Raw genomic sequence first — 26,716 nt, 5'->3', positions numbered from 1 at the left:
ATTTAATTTCCCGCTACATTACCACCTCCACTCAGCCACTGATCTACGGCAGGAAAACGTGTCCACTTTGTTCCCCGCTGATGCCATCACAAGAGTGCGCGTATGTTACGCACGTTTGAGCGGATTGGCGGAGAATCAGAAGAAACGGAGACGCGGTGAGGCAAAGCGTACTGAGCGTTCTTCCGGCAAGCGTGCACATTAAGCATTAGGGGTTCGGACTGATGTAACCCCGCCTTCTTTTGCCACTTGCTCACTCCTTGTCTTCATCGTACGCCTCCTCAGTCAGTCAGTACGGAAGGTAACTCCGTGCGTAAAAGCTGCCCCTTGGATGCGCTCTGCCTCTCACCGAAAGTATTCCTGGAAATGCATTTTTAATCATCAACCTGCTCACGGTTGATGTTTCAAAGCATTACTGTGGCTCTTAGTCATTAATTTTTTTTTCTTAAGTGTTTTCTTTTTATTATTTTTTATTCCAAACGTGCCCGATGCCTCCTGCAACCACTCGCTCCTGAGAGCGCTCGACAACGTGCAAAGCAAATGAAGGCGAATAAAGTGGGGAGTTAATTGCCAATGCTGGATTTAAACGAAGGCAACAGAACACAAGCAGCGACACAGATCCGCTCAAACTTATGGCGTGAAGGTAAGATTTACAAACATTGCCTTTCAATCATGCCATCCCTGCATATATCGCCTAATTGGAGCTTTTTGGTCAGGTTAGGATGCTTAGATTGAGTCATTTAATGACGATATTAATTAACTGTTAAAGGTGCATTCATCATTACGTGGTTTTAATAAATATCCAAATATGAGTAAATGGCTCCACTGCTGTGTGAGAGCTGTGGTGAGAAGCATTTTCTTCTCATGGTCAAAATACATGGCACACATACTACCATATGAAAAATATCATCCATCCCTAATTTGCGGACATCATTTTTCTTGCCTATATCATGATACTGACCACTTCTGCTAAATTGCTCACATCCTTAATTGAACACATCAGGGCAGTGTTGTGTTGTCTGAAAAAGTGACTTTTAAGGAGCTTGTGGGTTGAATGATTTGAATGTTGTGTATATATATAAATATATAGTCTTTGTTTTTAGAAATGCAGGATGTATAGGACCATAACATTTGCATAAGCTGGCCATTTATGACCCACTGTCCATAGGTTGCCGACCCCTTTCCTACTGTATCGGCTTTGTATGTGCTCACTAATAAGGTTGACATGTGTTTGCGGCCTTGCAGAAAGTCAATGTGCGTTTGTCGTGTGGGCAGTGTGTGAGAATTAATTGCATGTGATGCTGCTGAAAACGATGTCAACAGTGAGGGCATTGTTGAGTTTAACCTTTTTTTTAAAGAGAAAAATAGAGTCACATTTTTAATCAGATGGGTGATGTTGACCTTCAGACTTCCAGACCAGATCAGGTTTATTCTATTCTGAGACTGTAATAGGGAAGCGGAAAGAGCAAAAACTGCAATGTGAACAAATTTTTTTGAAAATATATATCTTTTGTGAGCAGCTGTTCTGGCTCTCAAATTGAAACTGTCATTAAAAAATTATGCTTGTAAGATAAGGTGAAGCACTTAGTGCAAGTGCATCCAGCAGCAAGAAAATAAAGCCAATGTAATAGCGGCGTGCTGTATATGAAAAAAGGATGTCCTGTAAATTTGCTTCCCAGTTGGAGTCTTTAGTATTGGCCCATATGGATCCTCACAACTGATTCAGCTTTTTTTTTGTTTTTCCTGAGCACTTATCAAGCCATGCAGATGATTTGACAGAAATAGCTCCAGTGAATCAAATCTCCTGGAGGGGTTCTGAGAAGGGTCTGTCTGAAAGGCATGTCCGCTCCAGCTGCATTTGATTCTAATCAGCAATTGATAACAGGAAGCCAACTTCATGTGATTTTTTTTCATATTTATTTACACGAGGGTTGTGTAACATCATTCTGTTTTTCAGTGATTAAAAGCTCAGGCGTACCACAATGGCTTGGGGAGGGGCTTGAAAGTCAAATCACTTTCTGCAGCTGGTCAGTCAATAGTGACATTTGAATTGAACAAACTGCTCTCTTGGGAGACCATGTGTCTTCAACAGAACATGAATATGTCACTGATCATGTTTAATCACATAAGCATTGATCTATTAGCAGGTCCACAATAGGTGTACCGACGGATGTGTCCATAAGTTTGCATCGTCATGTACCACGTATCCTTCATCCTATAGCCTTCACTTTTCTCACCTTTCTAAATGTTCCCTCACCTACTCCCAGCTCGCAATGTCATCTGCAAACATTGTAGTCCAAAAGCATTCCAGGCTAACCTCAGATGAAGGGGGCTTAGAGGTGATCCCTGATGGAGTCCCGCTTTCACCTCACACTTCTATCACATTGACAGCTCTTTTGCATATCCCTGTACTACTTTGTCATGCAGTATCACAAGTATACTGTACATCACCAATGTCAAAATATCGTCGTATTTGTAACTACACATCATGTGGTATCAGTGTGAGCCTGGTGCACACAAAAAAAAGATTTTATTTGGCCCAGGATGACCCCCAAAAAGGCAAAGGGACAGGAGCTTCTCTGACCTTTGCGTGTGCTTCTATCAGTATCATCAGGACACAGGGATGGAATACAGAAATACTACTAGGACTGACCTCGAAATAACAGAACGTGTAAACCCCCCCGCCACCCCACCCCACCGAAACAATTCTGATAAAGTTGAGTCTGTGCTGCACATGATTCATATGAGTAATTTTTGGGTGTGCATGGGAAGTGTTTTGCTTCATTTCGTGTTGTTTTTCACAGAATCTTCATTATTTTTAGCACTCGTTAGAATTGCCCACACACACGTTTTGTGCGCCTACATTGTCACATGATAAGATGCCCATATGCCTCACATTGTCCAAAAACATTTGAAGTTAACTAACACCTTCCTTCTTTTATATTGAGGAAGGTCTGACTAAAATAAAAATAAAAACATCCAATTGCTGGCGACACCTCATCTTCACATGGCTTTTTGTACATATCGATAGTCATGGTGTCAAATTATTAGGAACATATTTTGCTTTATTTGCAAGCCCTTATATTGTTAGGTAAGTTCAATATTTACAATCGCAAATCAATGCCTTGCAATACAGTGTTTACAATGCTCGTCAGTGGATTTCCATTATGGATTTAGATTCGTCTCGTTGATTTCGCAGCACTTTCCCCATTAGTACCGTCAACCATAAAAAGTCCATTTATGTATTTTTAAAGCCAGGGATTACCATTATGGTCCATTACAGTCCATTGGAGGCGTTCCGGAATGCAAACTAGCTTAAACGTGCAAGGTCATTCCAGTTTTTAAAGAGATGGGATTAATCATCGGAGAGTATTTATGGGTGTCCGTGTGTTTAATGCGACTCACATTCTGAATATAAGAAGTATATAGAGCTTTGATAAATGTAAGATTAAAATGAGGAAAGTTAGCCTACTTTTCCTCAGGAAGGTGTGCAAACGGAAATAAAAACGCAGTCCGCTTGAGGAGTCCAGATTGTTAAATCAGGCAGGCTGATTGCAGCACATGAAACCTGACACACGGGCAAGATTGATTTCTCAGCTGGCTCACAAGCGCTGAGTGAATCACTTGGTTCCGCTGACAACGTACTGTAAGTCAAAAGGTCACATTTGGAAAGAAAAAAAGAAAAAGATCAAGTAAGGTGATGGGTCAAGCTGCTGGGCTACGCCGGTCGGCACGCCTCACTTCAATGATCATTTTCCAAGTCCTTGGGGCAAAGGTCGAATACTGCTTGCATGGTACTAAACGACATTTTTACTGAAGGCTTCTTTGACATTTTACTCGAGAGGATGTGAGTCGTTTGGTGAGCACAGGAGTCTTAGCTACTGATTGCCTTTCCTTTCAAATGGAAGATCTGTGCAGCATGGTTCAGGTGGTAGAGCAATTTCCTGAAAACACAAAGGTTGTGGGTATGATCTCGAACGTGCCCTTAAGCAAGATAGCGAGCTCCTAGCGCTTCCTTACCAGTCGGTGACTGAGGAGACCGTATCAAAGTATTTGAGCGTCAACAAACATACTAGCTTGCAAAATGTGGAAAGAGATGTGTGGGTTTTTTTTTTTGTGCGAATACAAATACTCCAATACAAATCGACATTTGAGGCATTTGATTTAAAAACAAACGAGATGCTGTCATGTTGTTCCTTTTCTGTCCTGTAGGTTGGTAGTATCATTACCAAGGTTTTAACACAATCAATAAAAATAACAAAAAATAATAAACAACAAAACTAAATAAATTCTTTTATCAGTGTTATCAAACATGTGGGCTGGGGGCCATTTGCGGACCATATGATGATATTCTGCGGCCCCCTTGACATTTTATGTCTTTTGTAGTTTTTTTTTTCTTTTGTTTATGGGCTACTGTAGTTCTGGCTAATGACAGCTTTCAGCGAAACATAAATCTGGGTTACCAATGATTGAAAAAAGTAGATTAATTTTGTAACACCTGATTTAATTTTGATGAACTTGCGTTTGATAGATTTGGTCAAGCCCAACGAGCTAACTTGGCGCCAAAAGGCGATCAAGCTGGTCTACGCCATCTTTATTGCGTCGACGCGAAAAAAGCCGGCTTCCTTACTGTATTTGCAGTCACTTTGTCCCGATTACTTTTGTGTACTTCTTGAAACCACTTGCAACCCATTGTGACAGACATTGTGTCCAAGAGCCAAGCATCATCTACCGTTCTCATGGTTCTATTTATGTTATTGAGCAAACTAACTTTTCACTGTTCAACGTGTCAAGTGTTGCTTCGTAGTATGCTAGTAAAATGTGTTTTTTTGAGCAGCAATTTTCCTCCTGTGGCAGCCTAGGCAAAATGACAGCAATTGAAGAAATGCATGAAAAACTTAAACTGCATAACTTGAAATGACATTCTTTTACCAAGAAACTGTCTTCTCATTTACGCTTTCAGGAAAAGCATAAATATAAGTAGAGAAATTGGCTTGGCAGGAAAATTGATTCCGCATGAAAGAAACTGTAAAACATTCACGTTTGAATACCATTTTGCTATGGCTTGTCGTAAACATCGTCGTTTTTCTAATTGGCATCATCCACATGGAATTAGATGATTCTAATTAGTGCAAGAAGGACGTAAATGAGGGGATGGATTAGCTGGAATGTCACGTTGGGGAAATAGGATTGATATAACGGCTGTAGTAATCTAATTTGGATTCACTCACAATAAACCTCGTCACGCGTTGTAAGCGACTTCCAGAAAGCTTTCAAGTGGATGTAGAGAGACTGGGAAAAAAGGCTGAAAGTGTATTGCTTCATCTACAGTCATCACAATGGCGCAACGTTGAGTCACCATTTCTTTTTTATTTTGCTTCTGTGCCAGACATAAAAATAACCGAATAATGAGTTGACTCGCCCGGTCTGTAGGGCAAGGAGAGTTAGCCACTGTTTTTATTAATGAATGTGCAAACATGCATTCAGTTATAGGTCCAGTGTTCCATTTGTTAATTCCTACAATCATAATGTATATCAGTAATATAATGAAAATGTGTGGAAATGTGAATATTTACTTTGCAAGTAACAGTTTGTGCCTCTATTTCCACAATTTTTTGGTTAGGGGCCACTGTGCGTTTAGTTTAAAAAAAATTAGTCTGGAGCCTTGCAGCTATTTTCATGTTTGAAGTGTGCATTAGTTTTCTCATGGTTTGAGGGAAAACTCCATGCGCCATGATTTAGCATTTGAATTCATTGAATTACAAATTCATGTGGATGCACAAGACATTAGCATAAACAAAATGAAAAAAATGAGTATATAAAATAAAATTCATATGCAAATTCGAATCCCCTTTCAATACAGTCGCAATGATTATTTTTTTAAATTACCTCAAATTGCAGAAAAAAAAATGGGTTGATAAAGAACATAACTAGATGCAAATAATGCTACGTGAGATTTACCTACAGTCACGACAGTGTGCAGCTTTTCTTTTGTGTGTGCACCTGTGTGTGTGTGGAATGGAAAAACATGCTCGTGCGTGAGACGTAGCCTCACATGAGACAAGATCGGTTGTTAGGTTGGAGCTTTCCTGCAACCTAATGAGACTGATGGAGGTTCTCTCTCATTTTTACCCTCTGGTGACCTCTGGAATCCAGCAATGCACCTCAAACTTAACCTACGGTCCTCGTTGATTTTTTTTTTTTTTTTTTTAATAAATGTGTGTTCTCATGAAACATCCAGGAATATCTCCAGTGTTTCATTGGCTTTCATCACTTTGTGACACTCACTACCTACTGTAGAGAACAGTCGGTCCCCTGCCAGCTGTGAAATATTTTTATTGAGTGGCGTTTCTGTCATCATAGGTTATTGCATATGTCAGTCAAATATTGGACAGAGTGGCTCCAGCCATTTCAAAAATATATATATTTTTAAAATAGCATGTCCTTTCTTTCCAATGACAGGTTGATTTTTAGCATAATGCTAATGTGTTTTTCTGCATTGGCCTTTGGGAATTTCGAGAGCTTTTCTATAAATCCACTTTATATGCATTTTATAGTGAAACCGCTAAAAAAGGTCATCTATTACCAATTTTTCAAAAACGTTTATATCCTCTCCCTGTGATTTCAAATCAATTGCTTGATGTGAAAATCCTTAGGAAAGTCAATGCACGTTTTGAAATTTGACACAGAAATGTTCGGTAATGACAAAAGCACAGAGAAGAGGGTGTATAATTGCAACGCCAGGATAGTGACACAGTAATTGCTCAAACTTGAATGCGCGGGTTTATTTTGAGCGCCAGTTAATGTCATCGCAGTGTCCACCTCCACAGCCAGCCTGTGAAACATAGCGAGGTAATTGTGACTTTTTCCTCATATGACGACAAAAGAGAGGTTTTCAATGAAAAAAAAAAAGATTTTACAAAATAGTCATTGACTTTTTCCAGCATTGTTGACTTTTGACTAGGCGACAAAACTAATTATCTAATTATAGCAAAGCGAAATCAACATGTTGATGGTATTGACAAACCGGTATCAGTCAGTGGTTTTGCTGTCGCTAGAACTCAGGAGCACATTTTATGTTGATGGAGCTTTAGAGTTTGACCAAAATCAATCCTCAACTCTTAGAACTATAAGCCTATTAACTTATTGCCTACACAGTTTAGCAAAAAAACATTTACTCTGAAAAAACTGCTGCTAGAAATAAATAACCATGACTGATTAAAAGATTAGAATAAAAAGCTTCAGGTTTGCATAAATACATTTTAAACACGGGGCAAAACTGCACAAAATAGTCTTATAATGCAGAAAACGAAATAAATGTCAAATTTAATTTAAAAGAATAGAGGCAGAGGAGCTTAATAAAAAACGATGCCTTTTGGAATAGGAACGTAAAGGTGTTTTCTTTTCCACAGCGAAATAACTAGCAATTCAGGCAATGAATGCATTGCAATTAAAGGTTGTTTCTTTCAATGAGATTTTGTGGCAGAGCAGCTCATTTTGAATTATGACACCATTATTGTGTTATTGTAGCAGAGGGTAAGCTATCCGTTGATGTAGCAATAAACTCAAGTCCTCTATTGTGCACATAACTAGGATGCATCCCAATAGATTACACTCACAGGCCACAACATTAGGTACTAGCTAATACATTGGTGTCAAACATAAGGTCCGGGAGCCAAATCCGGCCCACAATAACATTTTATGTGGTCCGTGTGAGGATGTGGGTCATTTTTCTTGCAAATCTTCTTGACTTTTAACAACACTGAGATGAGATCTTGCAAAAAAAAAAATTCTTACGACCCCCCCTTATAAATCAAATTGAAAAATAGTTGAACAAACAATTTATTGGCCTTTGATTTCTAAGCTAGTTAGCCATAATTTTTTGTGTATATGTGATAGCCAATCATATATTTAGATGGGTTCAAACTTCACAGTTATAAGATCACGTACAAGAGCTGTCAAAAATATGATTGGTAAAATAGTGATAGCAAATATTTGTTTGGACGTTTGTCATCACTCTCTTCAAAACAAGAACAACCAATTCCATTTAACTGACCAAATTCTTAATCATCCTTTTTTATGTCAGCTATAATTATCAAATTGTCATGAGCTGTCTAGAATCAGGATACATGAATTATTCAAAGTAACTAGTTTTGTTTTGCTGTGAAATAATCACCCCACCCGCCTGATCGACTTTCGGAAAAACTTTTAACAGTTTGCACTTCAATGTCAAAAAGAACGATTACAGTCGCTTCTTCATTCTTCGCTCGCTGTCAAAAGGTCACATCCAGTTTCTATTACCTTTTGGAAAGTGAAATTCTCTCCACTTTTATCTGATGAAACAACAAAAAGTAGTTATTGTGAACACGACAAACATCCTTTCATGTGCTTATCGTAAGGCCGGAGAAATGAAAGCCCAGTCGCTGTAAGTGCGGTCGAGTTAGATAATGCTTCCCGCTTTCATAGATCAGCCGGGGTCACCGGGGAATAAGTACGCCCGCTCAGATGCGAGACCGAGCATTGTGGGTAAAAAAAGTGGGTGTAAGGATTTCGCTCATAATGCCGAGGTTACTTGACCCGGTCGAGATTTTGTTTAACTTGCAAATCGAATGAGCTCGCTGCACTTTGAGCTCGCTGCACTGAGTTCCATTTGTACTGTATAATAATGCGGTTGTGTATCTTTTTTTGACGATCAGTCAAAGGCCGAATCTGAATTGCCTCTTGGCACAATGTAATGAAATTGATCCATTTTTCCACATCGCTCAGTGTGATGCTAACTACTGTTTTCAAATCCGACAAAACGTAATTTACAGCACTTTATAAGGCGTGTTTAGAATGCAAAATCATTTGTTTTTTTAATTTTCAGCCCACAGTTATTGCATTAAAAGTTTAGCACAGTTATTTGGTGTCGTGCTTTTAAGCAGCTCGTTATTAATAAGCATAAGAGCCGACAAGTGTAGCTTTCGCCTCTTTCAACAGATCCATCCCGTCAATTTCCACTTTTGGAATTGAGGTCGGTGGAGGGTGTAACAGAATGGACGCTTTAAGGTCTATTTGTGAGAGATTGGATTTGCCGGAGGGAGGGTTGCTTTAAAGCGTGCATCCATCCATTTTCTATATCGCTTATCCTGCTCAGGGTCGCTGGGAGCTGGCGGCTGTCTCGGATGACTGTGAGGGAAAGGCGAGCATGTTAGTCGCCAGTTAATCGCAAGGCACTACTAACTGTCCACACTGTCGCCGAGTGGCACAGACTAAACCCCCCCCCCCCCTCCCTTGTTGCTGCGTCATTGGTAGGTCATCGGAAGGTGAATGAGGAGACACTGTTATAGCATGATACAAATTAATTAATTCATCAATCTAAAGGAATTCTGAAGTTAAATTCTGTGCATTATGATGTATGAGTATGAGGTGCCTAAATGTATTGCTTTTGTCATGATAGTAACTTGATATTACCAAGATGCTGGGCGAGGCCCTAATCTGTCTCCACTTATTTAAAAAAGCAATCTGAATATACAGACACATGAGTAGGGCCGTGCTTTTTCTGTCTTAATTAAACTCATTAGGGACACGGATGATCCGGTGATTATCGCAATTGACTTTGAGCAAGAGGTGTGTGTGTGGGGGGTGGGGTGGGGGGCAAAGCACTCTGGACACCAGCCATTTGCAAACAGTATCAGTCAAAACTGAAATTTATTATAATATCTTGGGAGAAGTGATATTTTCTTTCTGATGGCTAATTATAGTTTCTGCTCTTTCATTGCTGCAATCTCAAGACAATCAAGATATCAAGCTATCTAATTGCCATTTTTTCCCTTGAGCTGTTGGAGCCAAAACAAAAACCTAATATTCTCTTCCTCTTTCTACAGTCATCATCATTTATTTACCTTTTGCAATGAAGAATAAACAAGCACTATTACATCGTGCTGCTGTAGACAGAACATAAAAGGAGCATCTTATACGAAGTCCAATTTGTAACTCATAAGTCTCTTTTATACAGCAGCTAATTAGCCGTAGAATGTATTTATTGTAAAATAATTGCCTGCTATGGTTTCCCCTTTGATTTGAAATCTTCCCTACTTGTACTTTTCAAATTTTATACTGTTTATTTCCTAAGCTTGAATTATTCCCCACTGTTACCGGATTCTTATTTGTGTCAATTCGATTGACTGATAGTTGTATAGAATTATTATTGTTGTTGTTGTTCCTCTCAGTGGCAATATTTTTGAGTGCGAGAATTTGCATTTAAACGACATCTCAATTGTGTTGATATACAAAGAGGGGTGATTCTTTTTCTGTTTGTTGACTTTGTTGTTTTCTCAAATGGGTTTGTAATGGTAGAAAACAATCATATTCCTATGAATAAAAATCTGTGCGATTGAGTTGAGTTGCGATTCAAGTCATCCTTTGTCTTCTATGTGTTTTTGTCAACTTTAATCATTCATACAATTTTTAGTATTTCAATGTTTTTTGGTTTTTTTTTCAACCAGAATTGCTGCAGGCTGCTTTACACTCAATTATATCGTGGCCACCTTATGTTATCGTGAAGGTTCACCGGCGAAAGCTTTCCTATGCTAGTTTATTGACTGGCTTCCTCATCTGCACTTCACACAACACTGGGGCACTCGGGGAGTCGAGAGGATAAAAGCTGGCACGCAAAACGCAGCCCCGCTGGCTTCTATCCAGGGTTGCAACCTTTCTGCTCGCATCGTGGAAGAGTCACAAAAGAAACTCGGGAGACAGACTTAACAGGATCATTGTCAAATACTCCTCATCTCCTTTTGAAGGGGGGTCTGCTTGTAAGTTCATACATACATTGCTAAACCAACTTTAACGATGTTGCTAACCAAAACAGCAGCACAGAAATTGATTTTATGTGACAATGATGAGCCAATGTATTATTCATCTACGTTTTTGTCTGTTTTTAAATATTTGTTTTCATTTGGCACTTTAACGACTGTGATTTTGAATATGTTTGAAGATAGTTTCGGGTTTAGTCCATTCCAAGCAGTAGTCATTTTTTCTCAGAGATTGCATCGATGTGAGATATTCATTGATTTATGTCAGGAGGCTGACTTTTTTTTTTTTTTTGCATGTGACAGCTTTCAAAGTGACAACAAAATGTGAAAGTATTCTCTTGTTGTGCTGTCAAAGCAGGAAATGCCTCATTACAACTGTAAAGAGATTCAAATCAGCCTGCTAATCAATATCAAAATCAAGCAGACATCTTCAAAGAGGGAAATGGAATGATTTTATTGGCTGTTGTGCCCGCTCAGAATAGCCAAAATCCCGAGGACATTTTGTCCGGCGATCACAAGAGACGAGAAACGATCCAAATTTGACAGAAAACGTTGATGGGTTGCCAAAACGGATTTCAGCGATTGACGTTTGCGCTGGCCATTTTCAGTCAACACAATTGGCAGTAGTCAGCGGTGGATTAGAGTAGATACGTCATTGTGTATTCATGTGAGCCTCATGCCTAATCGTGTTTGTGATACTGCGGCAAAAAAAAAAAAAAAAAAGTTAAACATCCATTGTCAGTGTGTTTGCCAAGTGGTGATTACACTCTCAGGCTGCCTCCTAGCGCCTCTTTCTAAACACTAGCAAAGAATCACTAACCCTTCCCATAGCACAGGACTACTTGATGAAATGTTTGCAAGAAGGCAAATTGATTGTTTTGTTGCGGTGCGTGTGTATTCAGGCCAACACCGAAACAAATGTTGAAATGCTTTCATCGCTTTTTCCCATCAATGCAATCGTGTCACCTTTGAATGGTAATTCGACATGCGGGCGGAGCCTCCGCATCTGAAGAGACGGAGGCTGCAAAAAGGTCCTGGACTGATTGACAGACTAAATCGCTCTGTCATGTGACTTGTAATTGCTTTGTAGGTCACACGGGTGACAACAACAGTACTGCGTGGGATGGCTCTCTAATAGTTGGATCAAATGAATAGAAACACATTAAATGTGCCAGATTGCAGTCGAGGGTGTAGGAGGTTCGAAGCTGTCAAGATATCGACGGTAAAATGATATGCTGCGTTGCTTAGAGTAGTTTAATGCACAATTTATTTATGCACAAAAACCAGTGCTTAATCATTGATTGAGAAAATAAATAACAGTAACAACAAATTATTGTTAACTAACTACTCTCATTAATTTTCTTGCCTCCTTCCAAGTGTGCTGCATTGTGGCTTCATGCAGAGCTGATTTAATATTCTGTAGGTAACTCGAGCCGCTGGCTTAATCGCCTACCAAACTGAATTAATAGATTGCTTAAGGAGACAAATTAAAATAAAATCTCTCTTTGCTCACTGCAGATTTTATATCACAGTTGTGTTTTGGCAAAGCCTAATTGGGTGTTTGCTCGCCATCTCAGAAGGGATCAACTTTTTGATATGCTTAATGTCGATATTGGCCGTATTGGGCGACGGCGTGGTTTTTCTGACTTCAAAATGGTTGCGCAAGAAAGTGGAAAGGTGCTAATGAGACAAATAACAATGGAGGAATGCGTCTTGTAGGTACTTCTCACTGTCGAGCTGTTTGAAAGGCAGGGCAAGACAGGAGCAGACAAATCAAATTTGAAAAAAACAAGCTAAAAAAGGAACTGATTTCTTTTCAGTCTCACCATATAACTCATTATCACAGTGATGACAAAAATTTGAGGTGATAGAATTCCACTAATAAGCATTTTCCACCCTAAGACCCGCCCCTTTTCATGCATTAGCCCATCACAGTGCTCACCCCTCCCTCTTTGGTGTTTATCTCATTTCGAGTTAATTTAGCAAACCAGCTCATTTATGCATGATCGCCAAAAACTTCACTCATGTGTGGAGCAGATGTTTGACAGCAACAGAAAATATGTAGTAATGGTAACGCTGCTGTGGGCTGCAAAAAAAAAAAGAAATCTCTGCAAAGGGAATGCGATATTAGTTTCCCTCCCACTGTGGAATTAAAAAGCCACATGGCAAGGAGGAGGAGGGGTTTTTTCAACCTTGTTCCTAACTCTCAGACTGCACTGAAATCATAACTTTCAATTTATTTCTGTAGGGAAAAAAAACAACTTTTATATATTTAATATTATTATGCTTTGGAACTGTTCATTTCTGTTAATGAATTCTCTCCCTGTTGAACCTACAGGGTTATTTGTCATCAGCAGGTTGAGCAAAAGATACTTTGCATAGTTTAGAGAAGGTCAAAGTTCACTTATAAAGATTGAAGAGCATTTTGGGTTCATCGTCAAATGTCACCCCAAATGTGAATGACCTTTTGTAGTTAACGTGAAGACTACATGCATTATACCTAATTAAGGATTTTTGACATGCCGTTGGTAGGTGCTGATTTTTTGGTTAGCAAAAGCATTCAAATGAACGAGAGGGAAAAACAGCAGCTATGCGGCCAGCGGTTTCACACATATGCGGAGCAGCAAAATAAATAAGAATGGACAGCACAGGGCATCTGCAGGCTACATCTACAAACTGGTCCCCCGGAGCACATCATTCTTGCTTCACTCACTCACTTAGTCTTTCTTTTCTTTGTTTCTCTGCAGAAATTATGCCATCTCTTGATGCACCGAGGCAGCCTCCTCTGGCATTTTCTCTTATTAAATAGGCTGATTCCGGGTTTAGAAAAATGCAGTCACACATGCTCTCATGCACACACACGCACACACTCACACTTGCACACTATTGCAAAACGTGGACGTTTGCTTCATTATGTAGTCTTATTAACATTATAGCGTGTGAGGGGGCTGATGCGATTATCTACCCTTTCCTGCATTTGCAATCCCAGACATGGCGAAGGATACACATTGTGACCGCAACATTAGCCACACATGTATTTATAGATTTCCGTAAGTACTCTCTTTATTATTGAGGTTATAGTTTGTGCTGCATCGTATCAATTGCTGTGTAGTGAGCCATTTAAAAAAAGGTTACAGTGGGGAAAATGAGGATTTAATGTACTATGGATTTTATAAGCTTGGCCACTTACAATGGCAAAGAATGTAAAAACAAGCAGAAAATGATAGGAATATATTGAAAAAAATTGTATTTTGTTATTGCACTGAATTTATTTGATCACCTACCAGCCAACAAGAACTACGGCTCTCACGGAATTTTATGGGTCCTGAATATAATACTGCACACCTGAAAAATGGGCAAGCAATTTAGATAACCGATTGTGTAAGAAACTCCAAAAGAGCATCAATGATGTCAATCTCAATTTCTTATTTATTTATTTAATTGTTTAATTTTATTTCATTTTATTTCATTTTATTCCATTTTATTTCATTTTATTTCATTTAATTTTATTTCATTTTATTTTATTTATTTATTTATTTTTTTGTTAGAAGGAAAACGTCCCGAAACAGCAGCACTTGCTCACCACTGTACAAAGTCATTCAAGTGAAGCATGTCCAACTGATGGAGCGCCACTCGTGACACTTTCTTGGAACTTCTCCCGAGTTCCATTTTCTCTGACTTTATTGTGTGGCTTAAATGAAGTCCGTTTTCTATATGGTGTCTATTCAGTCCTCATTGATTTCATACAAGGAAGGCTGCCAGTAGAATGTCGCCAAGTAGCCATTCGTGAAATTTCAGTCAATAGCGTCTTATTGTGTTTCACTGTGTTTGCCTTTTGTTGCCTTTGCTGCGTGGATGTGTTTTATACATTTCGGCCTTGACCCGCGGAGGTGTTAACTTTTTTGTGTGTGTTTTTGCGCAGAGCATTATACGTTTTTTTCCACACCATCCTGCCTCAGGCTTTTGCGATATCCTCCCCAACCGCAGCGGGCTTCTATTGTTGATCCTTCAGGCATCCTAATATTTTTATGACGTGAGAATGACACCAAAATGTGGTGTTTATGAAGGATTGCAAATTCAACAGTTGGTGTTCAAAAACCTTTGGCCCTTTTCTAAAATATGTCGGTATAGTGATAAGTATAAAAGTAAAAGAGCAATTTTGTTTTATATATCTGCTTTTTTTAGAACTGTAACAAATTTGTGTTCATTCACTATCACAAATTGTGTATTGTTGGCAACAAGTGTAAAAAAAAATAAAAAAATGCATGAGTGAATTTGAATTGAATTAATTAATTTTTCCTCCTTTCGTGATGAGTCTAAAGTGTAAGCAAGATGGACCTGGAAAAAAAAAAGATAATTCAGATATATCAAATTATTAACATGTTTCTAATTGAAACTGCTAACAGTTGCTAAACTTGGAATTTAGCAGCAGCAGGGAGAAATACTCAAAATATAGAAATATTTTTCCTCATTTCCAAAGCTTGCATAACATGGTTGATAAAGTCGCACCATGAGTAATTCCAGGCCTCGGGCATGATGGTGCACAAAAATCGCATCTGCAGTCATCATTTGTCAGTAGCAAACGACACGAGAAGTCAAAAAGCGTGCAAGCTTCGGTTCTTTGTCTCGCTGTCTGAACATCTCCTGTGCTTTTGCTGCTTCCTTTGGGATATCTTTACACTGTTTGTGTCCCGCGCTGGAAGGGATGGGGAGGGGGGTAGTTGGTGCTAGCAATCATTTGTGCTATTCAATTGTTATATTACATTCAATGAACCAAAATCTGTGAAGCAGATGCAGAAACCTCTAGGCTGTCACTGCCTTCTCCCACTGAATGATTCAAGATTTCTCAGACATTAATTGTTTCCAATGAATGTAAAGTACTGGCTTTGGTTGCCATGACAACTCATGTAGCCTATATTTTTATCCATTGTTGTTGCTAGCCCAATGAGCAACGATTGAACATATATATTTTTTTCTTCTCATAAATCCATTACCTAACCTTTTTTGTTTTGTTTTTTTTAATGTGTTTTCAGGGCCGGTTGCTGGCCTGCATCACTCACAGCTAATGGATGTCTTTACCCACTATGCCTACAACGACAGTTTCTATGACAATGCAACATGGGGCTTCAACGAGACTGCTCAAGAGCAGAAGCACGCCTACAACTACTACGCCATGCTGCTCACGCTGCTCATCTTTGTCATCGTATTCGGCAACGTGCTGGTGTGCATGGCGGTGTCGCGGGAGAAAGCCCTGCAGACAACCACCAACTATTTGATCGTCAGCCTGGCGGTCGCTGATCTTCTGGTGGCTACGCTAGTTATGCCCTGGGTCGTCTACTTGGAGGTATTCATATGTAAAAACTCAGACACAGCTGACTTCACGGATAAGTCAGAGGGTCACAAACCCTGAGAATTCTTCAGAAAACGCTGATGGAGAATCACTGTTTCCTTCGGGGGGACAAAAAGTAATATTGAAAGAAATTCTCAGTAAACTGCTAAAATAGCCTAGAGTCAATTATCTGGCCTGTCACCCGCGGAGTCCAAGGATCAGGGGAGGCAGTGCCCCCATGGCCCCCCCTCTAGCTGCACCAGTGGATTCCAGCCAACCAAAAAAGAATCTTTATTGTATACATATTTATAATACAGAAAAATAGCACAGCATTTTATATGGTGATATTTATAATTTAGATATATTTTTATATGCATTTTATATATATTTTGTAATGTAAACAGCAGCTACTTCAGACCATAGCATCAGAATATCACGCCACTCACAGTTCACACGATATGTATAATATTTCTAATTTTGCAACCCATCATCATTTCATATTGTAACATAATGGCGACGCAGCTGTGAGTCATCAGTGCAACCCAGAATGGAGAGCAGAGGCTGGGGTTGAGCTTGACATTTCTAATTTAAAATAAATAAGCAAAGGTCATACTTTTGATTACATATATATGATGTCATGATGGCAGCTATGCATACTTTTTCTGTCCCTATACTTTGGAAAATGGTTTTGTGATATCAGGATTTTGGGATGGATAATCATAATGCATGGACCGTAAAGCAAAACTAATTTCCTGTGAGTGAATGTCAAGTATAACACGGAGAATAAATAAATCCCATGAGACGTTTTTTTTTAGAGGCTAGTAAAATGTTTTCAATGTTTCATTTTATTAGGAATGTACATCTTTATTTTCCTTTCAGTTTGATTTTAACTGGCATTGGAAATTGCTCCCTCCACTTCTGCTGTTAGCTCCCCAGCCTCCATTTTTTCAATTTCTCATCGTAACGCCTTTGCATATTAAACCCAGAATGCTGACACTATTTGAATGGCAAAACCTTGCAAAAGCAAAAATCCCCTTTTGGCTGAAGATTGAGCGTGCGGAAACGAAAGCAGCTGCGGCCCCGCCGACAAACCCACTTTTCTTTGGGCATCACTGTCAAAAAGAGACAAAGCGAGCAGTTGCCGCAAAGTCTTGTCCTGCCAGTTCCGACTTTATGTTCTAAATTAAAGCCGGTGACCCCGCAAAGTTTGCCATGAAGCAGTGAGAGAGAGTAAAAGTGATCTATCAAGACACTAGTCAGGTTCTAAAGGTTGAAAAATGTAAAAGAGGAGGAAAGGTTCAAAGGCGGCTCATTAGAACGTCTAATCTTTGTCAGGTCGCTGTTGGTGAAACGTTTGACGCTTAATTTTTGGACGACAAGGCCTCAGGGACAAAGATTAATCGACCCCCTGATGCATACGTCTCATCCCATTTTCAGAGCCGTGCGAAGTGGCAGGTGGGCTTGTGTCAGGCGAGACGGGGTGGCCTATCTGGGCGGTGTTGATAATGTTACGTTCATAATGGGGTGCTTGGACTAACTAGCTTAGAAATGCACGCTTTTTTTGATTGAAAGCAGCAGGAGGGCGACAAGCACTGAATGAAGGTAAACGGCGAAGAGATTGGAGTTGTATTCTTTTTTTTGGGTAGGAGCAGAATTTATCAGAACTGGACGTGTTTTCTGATAAACTGTAAACATCAATTGTAAATTGATTTCTGGACTATAAGCCGCACCTGAATATAAGACGCTCCAGCTAAAATTAGAGGGAATTCCTTTTTTGTACATTTATAAGACATACTGGACTATAGCCGCAGATGTTTTAATGTTTAATATGGGTATACAAATCATACGTAATAATAAAAATCATGAAAAATACATGTGCAAAAAAGTTGCTTTTTATAGTCCGGAAAATACGGTACAGTTGAATAAGTAAAGGGGATTCAAGAAAAAAAAATCAGTAACAAGCAATGAATTGGACTTGCTCACTTGGGCGTGTTGGATAAATCCCAAAAGAGTGAGTTATTCAGACAAGCAATTTTTTCCTAAGTGCCTCGGCTTCCTTTTGTTGATGGTTGCATGAAGCCGACACTTGTCGGTATTCTTCCTCTTGCAGGTGGTCGGGGAGTGGCGCTTTAGCAAGATCCACTGTGACATCTTTGTCACTCTTGACGTGATGATGTGTACCGCCAGCATCCTCAATCTGTGCGCCATCAGCATTGATCGGTGAGTCAGCCGATGCTCACATTGCTTTTTCATTCCTGGCACCTTTACATTGATTTTTTTTTCTCAAGGAAATGTTTCACTTAATGAATAACATAATTTTATATATAATATGACGCATAAATATGCTTCGAAGAATCTTGATAAAATGCGATACGCTCATGCAAATACTCCATTCATAGAAGTCTGTTTGTGTTTGTATAGAGATTGAATTAAGATTATGAAGCGTTTGCAAAAATCTATTTGTATCTGGGTCGATAATTCCAGTCTGAACATGTGAATTGTATGTCAAAGTGCAGACGTTTATTAACAAGAGTACGTGCAACCAGCAGGAACCAATTAATAAGACAGGATATGAAATACTGAAATGAGTCTCGTCAGAGGTTTTGAGACGCAGTTTGGGAAAGGCGTGCACCCGACCGCATCTTTTCTACTTTATGACTGCAAGTGGAATTATGTTTTCACTTGTTAACTATTCTCAAGGGGACGCGAAGCCGTGAGTTAATTAGATACTGTTGAAAATCAGGAGACAACCACAAGCAATGCTGTGGTCAGAAGAACAACTAGTTATTTGTTTAGAAGGGCGAGTATAAATACATTACGTAAACGAATTTGTAATCTGGACATATGCATATATACATATATGTACATATACTTATAGATATACGTGCATATACTTTTCATATACAATTCACATACACTTACCTATACTTATATGAACATATAATAATAATAATAACAACAATAATTATCATGATAATAATAATAATAATAATACATCCGATTTATATAGCATCTTTCTGGAAATGAATACATATACTGATACATATACATATAGATATACTTATATGTACATATTGTGTGTACATGGTATACAATTCACATACACATACTTATAATATACATTTACTTATGGACATATACTTATACATATACGTATAAAATGACCCATATGCAAATACTTACATACATATATGTAGATATACCTATACATATACAATTTATATACACAAACATACTTATAATATACATACACATATACTTATGTATATATACATATTCTTATACCTATACACATACACATATGCATATACACGCATATATATGCATATATGTACATATGTATGCATATACACACAAATAGAGGCGGAATAGTGTCATGTTCAATTTTACATGAAGTTCTGCTTGGCTGCACAGAATAAAACACTTGCTCACACCTCTCATTATATAGAACTGGAATAGAATACATGTACATGTCTCTTTTTATTTTTTTCTGGAGAAAATCACATCATCACATATAATCCCCTAATGCATCATCATTTGTATTTGAAATGAATGTCTGTATAGAAGCCAAAGGTAAATGACACCACAATTTGCATTTAGATGTTATTTATAAGATTCGTATACGCTGGGTGTTTACTTGCTGATTCTCGAGGGGATGACTGTGATGGCTTTCAGGACTAACATCCTCTTGGTTGAGAACATCCAAGTGTTTACCTAAAGGATAGTTATTTTACGAGACTCTTGGATGAAATGTGTCGTGAACTGGAGGCGGCAATTTCTTTCCTACATGAAAGGATAGTTTGCTTCTTGTGCTCCCTTTTGCATACATCTCTTGCTTATCAAAGTGGAGTAAATTGGAAAGGGTTCACCTCACAGCTTCTAATTTTGTTTCGTATGCTCACGCTGCAGCTACATGCATACATGAATAATAATATTTCGGAACCTTACAAAAGCCAAGTTGAATGTAGGTTGATTATTTTGTTAGAATATTGTTTTTCCCGAAGGGTTAGCCCAAAAATAAAAATCCACTTTTAAAGCACAGCACTGAAAACCACTTAAGAAAAAATGTCTGTGTCTCAGATGACTGGTAACATTACAAAAGATCTTGCAGCTGGAACGGATAACTGGCGTTTCCATCCATTTCAATTGGGAAAGATGATTTGGGATAGTTTGAGTTACTCAAAACAAATACCAAAACGTATCTGAAGGCCCCTCTGCATAAAAATCCAAATGACCTTGACTTTTTTAACATTAATTGCACATCTGTCTCCCCAATCCTAAACACAGAATGTAAACAAAGTGTTTTTTTTTAACAATAAAGTCAATGAACATTAATTTACCTGAAAGGTCAGATGTTCTTGGAGACTGTGTACTCAAATCGGATCAACTTTATCTAGAGAGCACTTGAAAAAAAAATCAGCTGCATATAATAAATAAATAACATATGTATAAAAACAGTAAACTGGAAAAGTAAATGCAGATATAAAAAATATGTACGACTTTAGTGCACACACTGATCTATTTTGTCTTTACACCTTCCCTAACCGACGTTCAAAATCGACATTCATTCCAGGAGACCTTCAACAAAATTACATTTGGCCAAAAATATCAATGTACAAGACACCCTAGGAAGCCATACTTTCCTGACGATTATCTCCGCTCCGCTGACAAGGTCGACGAATACATCTAGGTGAACGTATGAGAGTTCCCTGCAGCATTCGGAGTGTGAACCTCTGCTTTCCTTGCACCTTGCAACGGTCCAATCCATTTTTCTCACATCACAAACACACACACATATAATGCTTCCATAAATCATATCACAGGTTTAGTCATCCACACATATTCACATCAAACATTCTCTAGATTGTTTTTGTCATCACTCGCCCTCGCTTATGGAAAGAGAAAAAAAATCCCGACGCTGATTAGAAGACTAATCAAAAAATATTGATTAACCGATCTGGGTTGTCTCCTCGTATCTCGTCCACAACAATCTTATCAGTGCTGGGAGACATAGCGAAACTCAAATCAAGATTTCAGTCAATCAGTACATCACTCAAACCAAATGGGTCGAGGAATACGTCATCGTGGAGAAGCTGCACAACTTAAGTCATCAAGTCGGGGGTAGTGGTAAAACCACTGGAAAAATCAAAAACTCTTGAGGAATCAGCCTGAAAATGCCCACAGACACCCTCGATCGACTTAATCTGCCGTTGGGGGATAGAATGGGAGAACTTCAGCCACCATGTTGTTCCAAACAAACAACATAATAGTAGCAATTGACAAAAGTTCACCGCTCAATGAAGTCAGGGCCACCTCTACACTCCAAACCTTCGGTCCACGTCATGCAGGGATGATCAATCCTCGTCCAGCTGCACTTCTTGACTTTTTGTGGACGTGCCCTTACCTCAGGGCACAAGTGCTGAATGCACTAGTAAATGCAATTATTTATTTTTACAATTAACTAATAATAAATTGTATTTATTTTTCATTATTTTTTATTTATTAGTTAATTTATAATCCAATGTATTATTTTTTATGATTACAATTCACTAATAATTAATTTTATTTTTTATTCATTCATTAATTTACAATCTAATTGAGTCTTTTAGCATCAGTTTTAAGATCCTACATGTCATTGTTTCTGTGACCTGAAACAAAGTTGCTCCCCCCCTCCCCTCCCCTCCCCTCTCTCAGTTACACAGCAGTTGCAATGCCTATGCTGTACAACACCCGCTACAGTTCCAGAAGAAGGGTGACGATCATGATCTCAGTGGTGTGGGTGCTCTCTTTCGCCGTATCCTGTCCTCTTCTCTTCGGGCTCAACAATACAGGTAAGGGTTTTTCTACACTCATTGTATTAAAACAAATAATAAAAACCGAGAGGTGGTCACAATTTTTTTTGTTCATCAACATTGCGGTCGAGTAGTTCATCTTCAAGTGCCCAACTTGATAAAGATGTTATTTGCTGGCTAGAGCAAACTGTTCCCTGTGAAAACATCACTCAGCTGGAATGAAGGGAAACAAAATTGCGCCGCTCTGACCTTCGACATAAAGCGCCGTTCGTCTGGATACATCCAATGACAAGATTTGAAATAAGACCTCCACTCCAACTTTGCCAGTTGTTGAGTTTACTTTATTGCACAATACTTACAATGACTCATTTACTCATGTGCGTGGAAAAAACGACAACTAAACCAACGTAATGAAAAATGAAAAACTATTTGAACACTTCCCTGTGCTGAATTAGCCTTCGAGCAGGAATCATTGAATCTTCCAAATTGTCCTTAGCCCAGATGGCTTCAACAAAGACCAGAGTGAGAACAAGCAGCTTGGTGGAGGGTTTTAAAATGCTACATTTGATTCAAAAAGGTGTTCCATGTCTCACCTTGTTTGAGTCCTCAAGCTGGTGAGAATAAAAAGTATTGTCATGTTCCAAGCAATGGAGAATGGGGCCTAATAAAAGGAATTGTGTAAATAACCCCCAGGTGAGGCCAGGTGACATTTTCTGATGAATTTCCAAGACAAACCCTCAGTTGTTGCCAAGAATGCAATTTCAAGGAACAGCATGTTACGCACGTAAGATGACTTTTGGATAGGAGATCAAATTCCACACCAGTCATAAAAAAAGGGGCTAAACACAAATCCCTTTATTTATTTTTTCCTATGGGCAGTTTTGATTGTTCTCCTTTCTCCTCGCAGCCACTCGGGAAGCGTCGCTGTGCGTGATCGCCAACCCCGTCTTTGTGGTGTACTCCTCCATCGTGTCCTTCTATGTTCCTTTCATCATCACCTTGCTGGTTTACGTGCAAATCTACGTGGTGCTGAGGAAGCGAAGGAAGCGGGTCAACACCAAACCTAAGCAACGTTTGGGTCCGGCCGCCGTTCCTGATGTGGCCACGTCACTCAAGGTAAGCTTTGAAAACATTCCAGAAGAAATCAAAAAAATCTCTAATGATTTTTAGCTTTATTATACATCATGCTTTGAATGGACGTGGATTGTGTTGCATGAATATTGATTTTTGTCTTGGTTACAGCACATTTAAGGCAGGATCTTCTCCATCCCGAGTTTAGTATATCTTTAAATGGTGCACTGTAAAAAAAAAAAAAAAAAAAAGAAAAAAACATCCCATTTTGGTTGGGCTGAAATTTAACTTGGAACAACCCACAAATATAAATTGTTGACATTTGTTGACTCACACACTGCGGCAGAAAACATGTCTGGTGTGTATGCGTGTTTGTATAATGACACAAGTTTTTGTTTTTTTTACGGTACATTACGATATAATTCAATGGGCTGTGAAATCATTTCATGGTAGCATCTTGACAAATGAGCAGATAATCATTATGATGAGGAAATAATCATTGTTGAGTAAGAAAATCGCATTTCAATGCAGCTACTGGCTGCACTTGTTTGTGAGGAAATAACCTCGACGTATACTTTATGATGCTGTCAAGTTAATGGGCTGACTTTCAGCGGCAGATCACATCCTCGCTGAGCTGTCTCGCCGTGCCAACGCTCATGTATTCCGCTTTGACCTTCCAGCATGGTGTATCTGCGCGATGACAGCTCCCCGTTTTTGTCACTCGCGAGCTGACATTGTACCTGCTGCTTACTTGACACTTTTTTTTGGGGGGGGTGGGAATTGCAGGAGTGCACTCACCCGGAAGATGTGAGGTTGTGCACGATGATTGTCAAGTCAAACGGGAGTTTCCCCGCCAACAAGAAGAAGGTGGTGCGTTGTCATTTTGCTCTCTTTCTTCTTGAGTGTGACGGAAAGTGAATGTGATGGACCCCGGGAGAGATTTAGCAAGATGTCACCTTGAGATGTGACATCCCATTCACGATGTTAAATGACATAATAATTGCTTAGTCAATTGTGTAGAACGGATTTATTGTGTTTTGAATTAATGGACCATATGCACGGCACTTCCCGTACAAAGGTCAGTTGCCACTGTCAATTTGTTAAATGCTACCGGGACGCCAACTGACCAAAAAATAAGCTCTGTAATTAAATTTGGGAGTTTAACTTTGGAGAATCTAAGATATTAGTCAGCACGTCCGACTCAGAGATGTGCATATATGACCTTCAATCGACGTCCTGGATTGGTCACCAGCCAATCACAGTGATCACATGGACAAACATTAAATATACTGTAGGACCTACAGTGTAGGTGTATATAGTTATAGATTATATATTTGAAATATGTAGTTTAAAAAAACATCGCAAGAAAGTAACACAAAGAAACAATAAAGCAAGATGTTTTCAAATTAAATTAAATTAAATTAAATTAAAAATAAAATGAAAAAATAGATAAAAAAAATAAGAGCTGAGTCCCATTCTGTATTGAATGCCAGCTGATACAAATTTATTTTAGGGCGTGGTTTCAGAATGGACAGTGATGATTATTTCTGGCTACTGTTCACCAGGAAGTCATTCCATATTTTACGACTAGCAATAAAAAACTCTTTATCCACATTCAGAAGCAGTGGAACAGCTGCATTGTCTTTCCGCAGGGATCAATTTTAGGCCCACTGCTTTTGTCTTTATATTATCTTGAGATGGGGATTTTCTTCCATTGCTATGCTAAAGACAAGAAGATTTATGATCCATTAAAAGTACTTTTATTAGGTCCTGAAGACATTAACGCTTGGATGAGCTTTTAATAAGCTATCTCTAATTTTCTGCTACCTTTTGACACTTCTCAGATATTTATTAAAGACGTCACCAACAAGGGTGACGATTTAGAACTGGACGAGCTCAACAGCGGAAGCAGCAGCCATAAACAGAAGCCGCAATGCGCCCTGGGAGACACTCCGGCCACGAGTCACCAGCGGCTGATGCCAGCCAAGGCCAACGCAAGCCCAACTTCCTCACCCCCGACGCCTCCGGAGGAAAGCCAGAAAGCGGAGAAGAACGGAGACCCCAGCAAGGAGGCCTTGGGAGATCCCACACAAATGGTGGCCAAAGTCTTCCAGACGCAGACGTTACCAAACGGCAAGACGCAAACATCGTTGAAAAGCATGAGTAAGAGGAAGATCTCCCAGCAGAAGGAGAAGAAGGCCACGCAGATGTTAGCCATTGTCCTCGGTGAGTTTTCTCAGAAATTACTGTTGTCGGTAAAAACGAAAGCACCCAAAATGAAATGAAAATTTAAATCTCCTCTCATGGGAAGCCAATTTCCTCCAATCATTGAAAAGGTTCTCCTCTCTTCTCAGGTGTATTCATCATATGCTGGCTGCCATTTTTCATAACTCACATCTTGAACACCCATTGCACAAAATGCAAAGTTCCCGCCGAGATGTACAATGCCTTCACATGGTTGGGCTACGTTAATAGCGCTGTGAATCCCATCATCTACACTACTTTCAACGTCGAGTTCCGAAAGGCGTTCATAAAAATTTTGCACTGCTGAAACGCGGCGAAGCTTTTTTTCTTCTTTTTTTTTTACGCTGAAGGATGAACACAAATATGTGGCTGGGCAAATACCTCATCTTGGAAAGGACCGCAAGAGGTAACGGAAATTTCATTTTCAAAGTCAGGGAGCTAAGTGACTGATGAAGAGATTTTTTTTTTTCCGTTGGACTCATTTAAGGAGTGTGTTTTTTTTTCTCTCTCTCTCCGAAACTCTGAATGTAAAACAAGAAATGTCTGTAACAACGGCTTGTTTGGCAAAGACAAATGTACCTTGTTCTCCAAAAAAAACGAAAAACATTGTGCTTGTCCCCGTGTACTGTATTCACTGCACACACAAAATTGCTATTTATTGTGTGTATTTCTCGTTTCTAAAAAATATATATATACATATATGTATAAAATCAGTGTTCATTTTCAGTGTTCAATCAAATATGTGAGCTCTATATTCTGAAAACCTATTTGGAATGTGTGTTCATGGCAAAAGACTCTTTATAGTTCTTGCTGTATATCGTGGCTATGCCAATAACCACACGATTGCAATTTTATAAATTGGAATGTCATATTTCATTTATTATCATTATTATCATTTGTTGTAAATATGTTTTCCTAACACATTTATTGTGTTTATATTATATATGCCTGCGACGGAAATGTGATGCATGCTACACTGTTTCTCTACTCGGCTTCCCATGAAATGTATCTGTTCAATTGAAAAAGACAAAAAGATGTCCAATAAACAGTGAGACACTGTCAAGTGCCATTTGATCAACAGTATTTCATTTGTGGATATAGTTACACCCCCCCAAATTGGACTGATTCCATTCCCAGCACTGTTTTTATTGAGGCCGTTTCCCGAAAGAAAGTGCTGAGGTCTCATCTCCTCGACTAATGACTAAAAAAGCTAATTCGGAGTCGAATTTCCTTTCCTCACTTCTTAAATGCTGAAGGAATTTGATATGTCACCTTTAAAGTGCCGCGACGACAAACGCTGGAGTAACGCACCAAGTCATTCACTTTATTAGGTACATCAACTGCTATGGTTCCTCATATAAAGCTATTTATTGACATTTAGGTTTTAGAGTGGTTAGATGGACAGGAACGGCGCATAGGAGTAAAAAGTATGAAACAACCCCTAAATAAATAGCAGGAGAGGTAATCTTTTTTCACATGCAGTTCCT

The 26,716-nt window shown here is 39.0% G+C and overlaps 1 protein-coding gene across 1 annotated transcript; it reads left to right on the top strand.

Moving 5' to 3' along the window:
* Positions 1-298: 298 nt before the first annotated feature.
* On the top strand, positions 299-26,307 carry LOC133156173 (D(2)-like dopamine receptor). The gene is made up of 8 exons (XM_061281984.1): positions 299-640; positions 15,827-16,137; positions 18,233-18,342; positions 21,817-21,953; positions 22,822-23,030; positions 23,772-23,855; positions 24,830-25,211; positions 25,340-26,307. The coding sequence occupies exons 1-8, from the start codon at positions 571-573 to the stop codon at positions 25,534-25,536; spliced, it is 1,500 nt and encodes a 499-aa protein (XP_061137968.1). The 5' UTR covers positions 299-570; the 3' UTR covers positions 25,537-26,307.
* Positions 26,308-26,716: the final 409 nt, after the last annotated feature.

This window comes from Syngnathus typhle, linkage group LG6 (assembly GCF_033458585.1).
Source record: "Syngnathus typhle isolate RoL2023-S1 ecotype Sweden linkage group LG6, RoL_Styp_1.0, whole genome shotgun sequence".
Classification (NCBI taxonomy): Eukaryota; Metazoa; Chordata; class Actinopteri; order Syngnathiformes; family Syngnathidae; genus Syngnathus; species Syngnathus typhle.
This window is presented reverse-complemented; position numbering and strand designations above follow the sequence as displayed.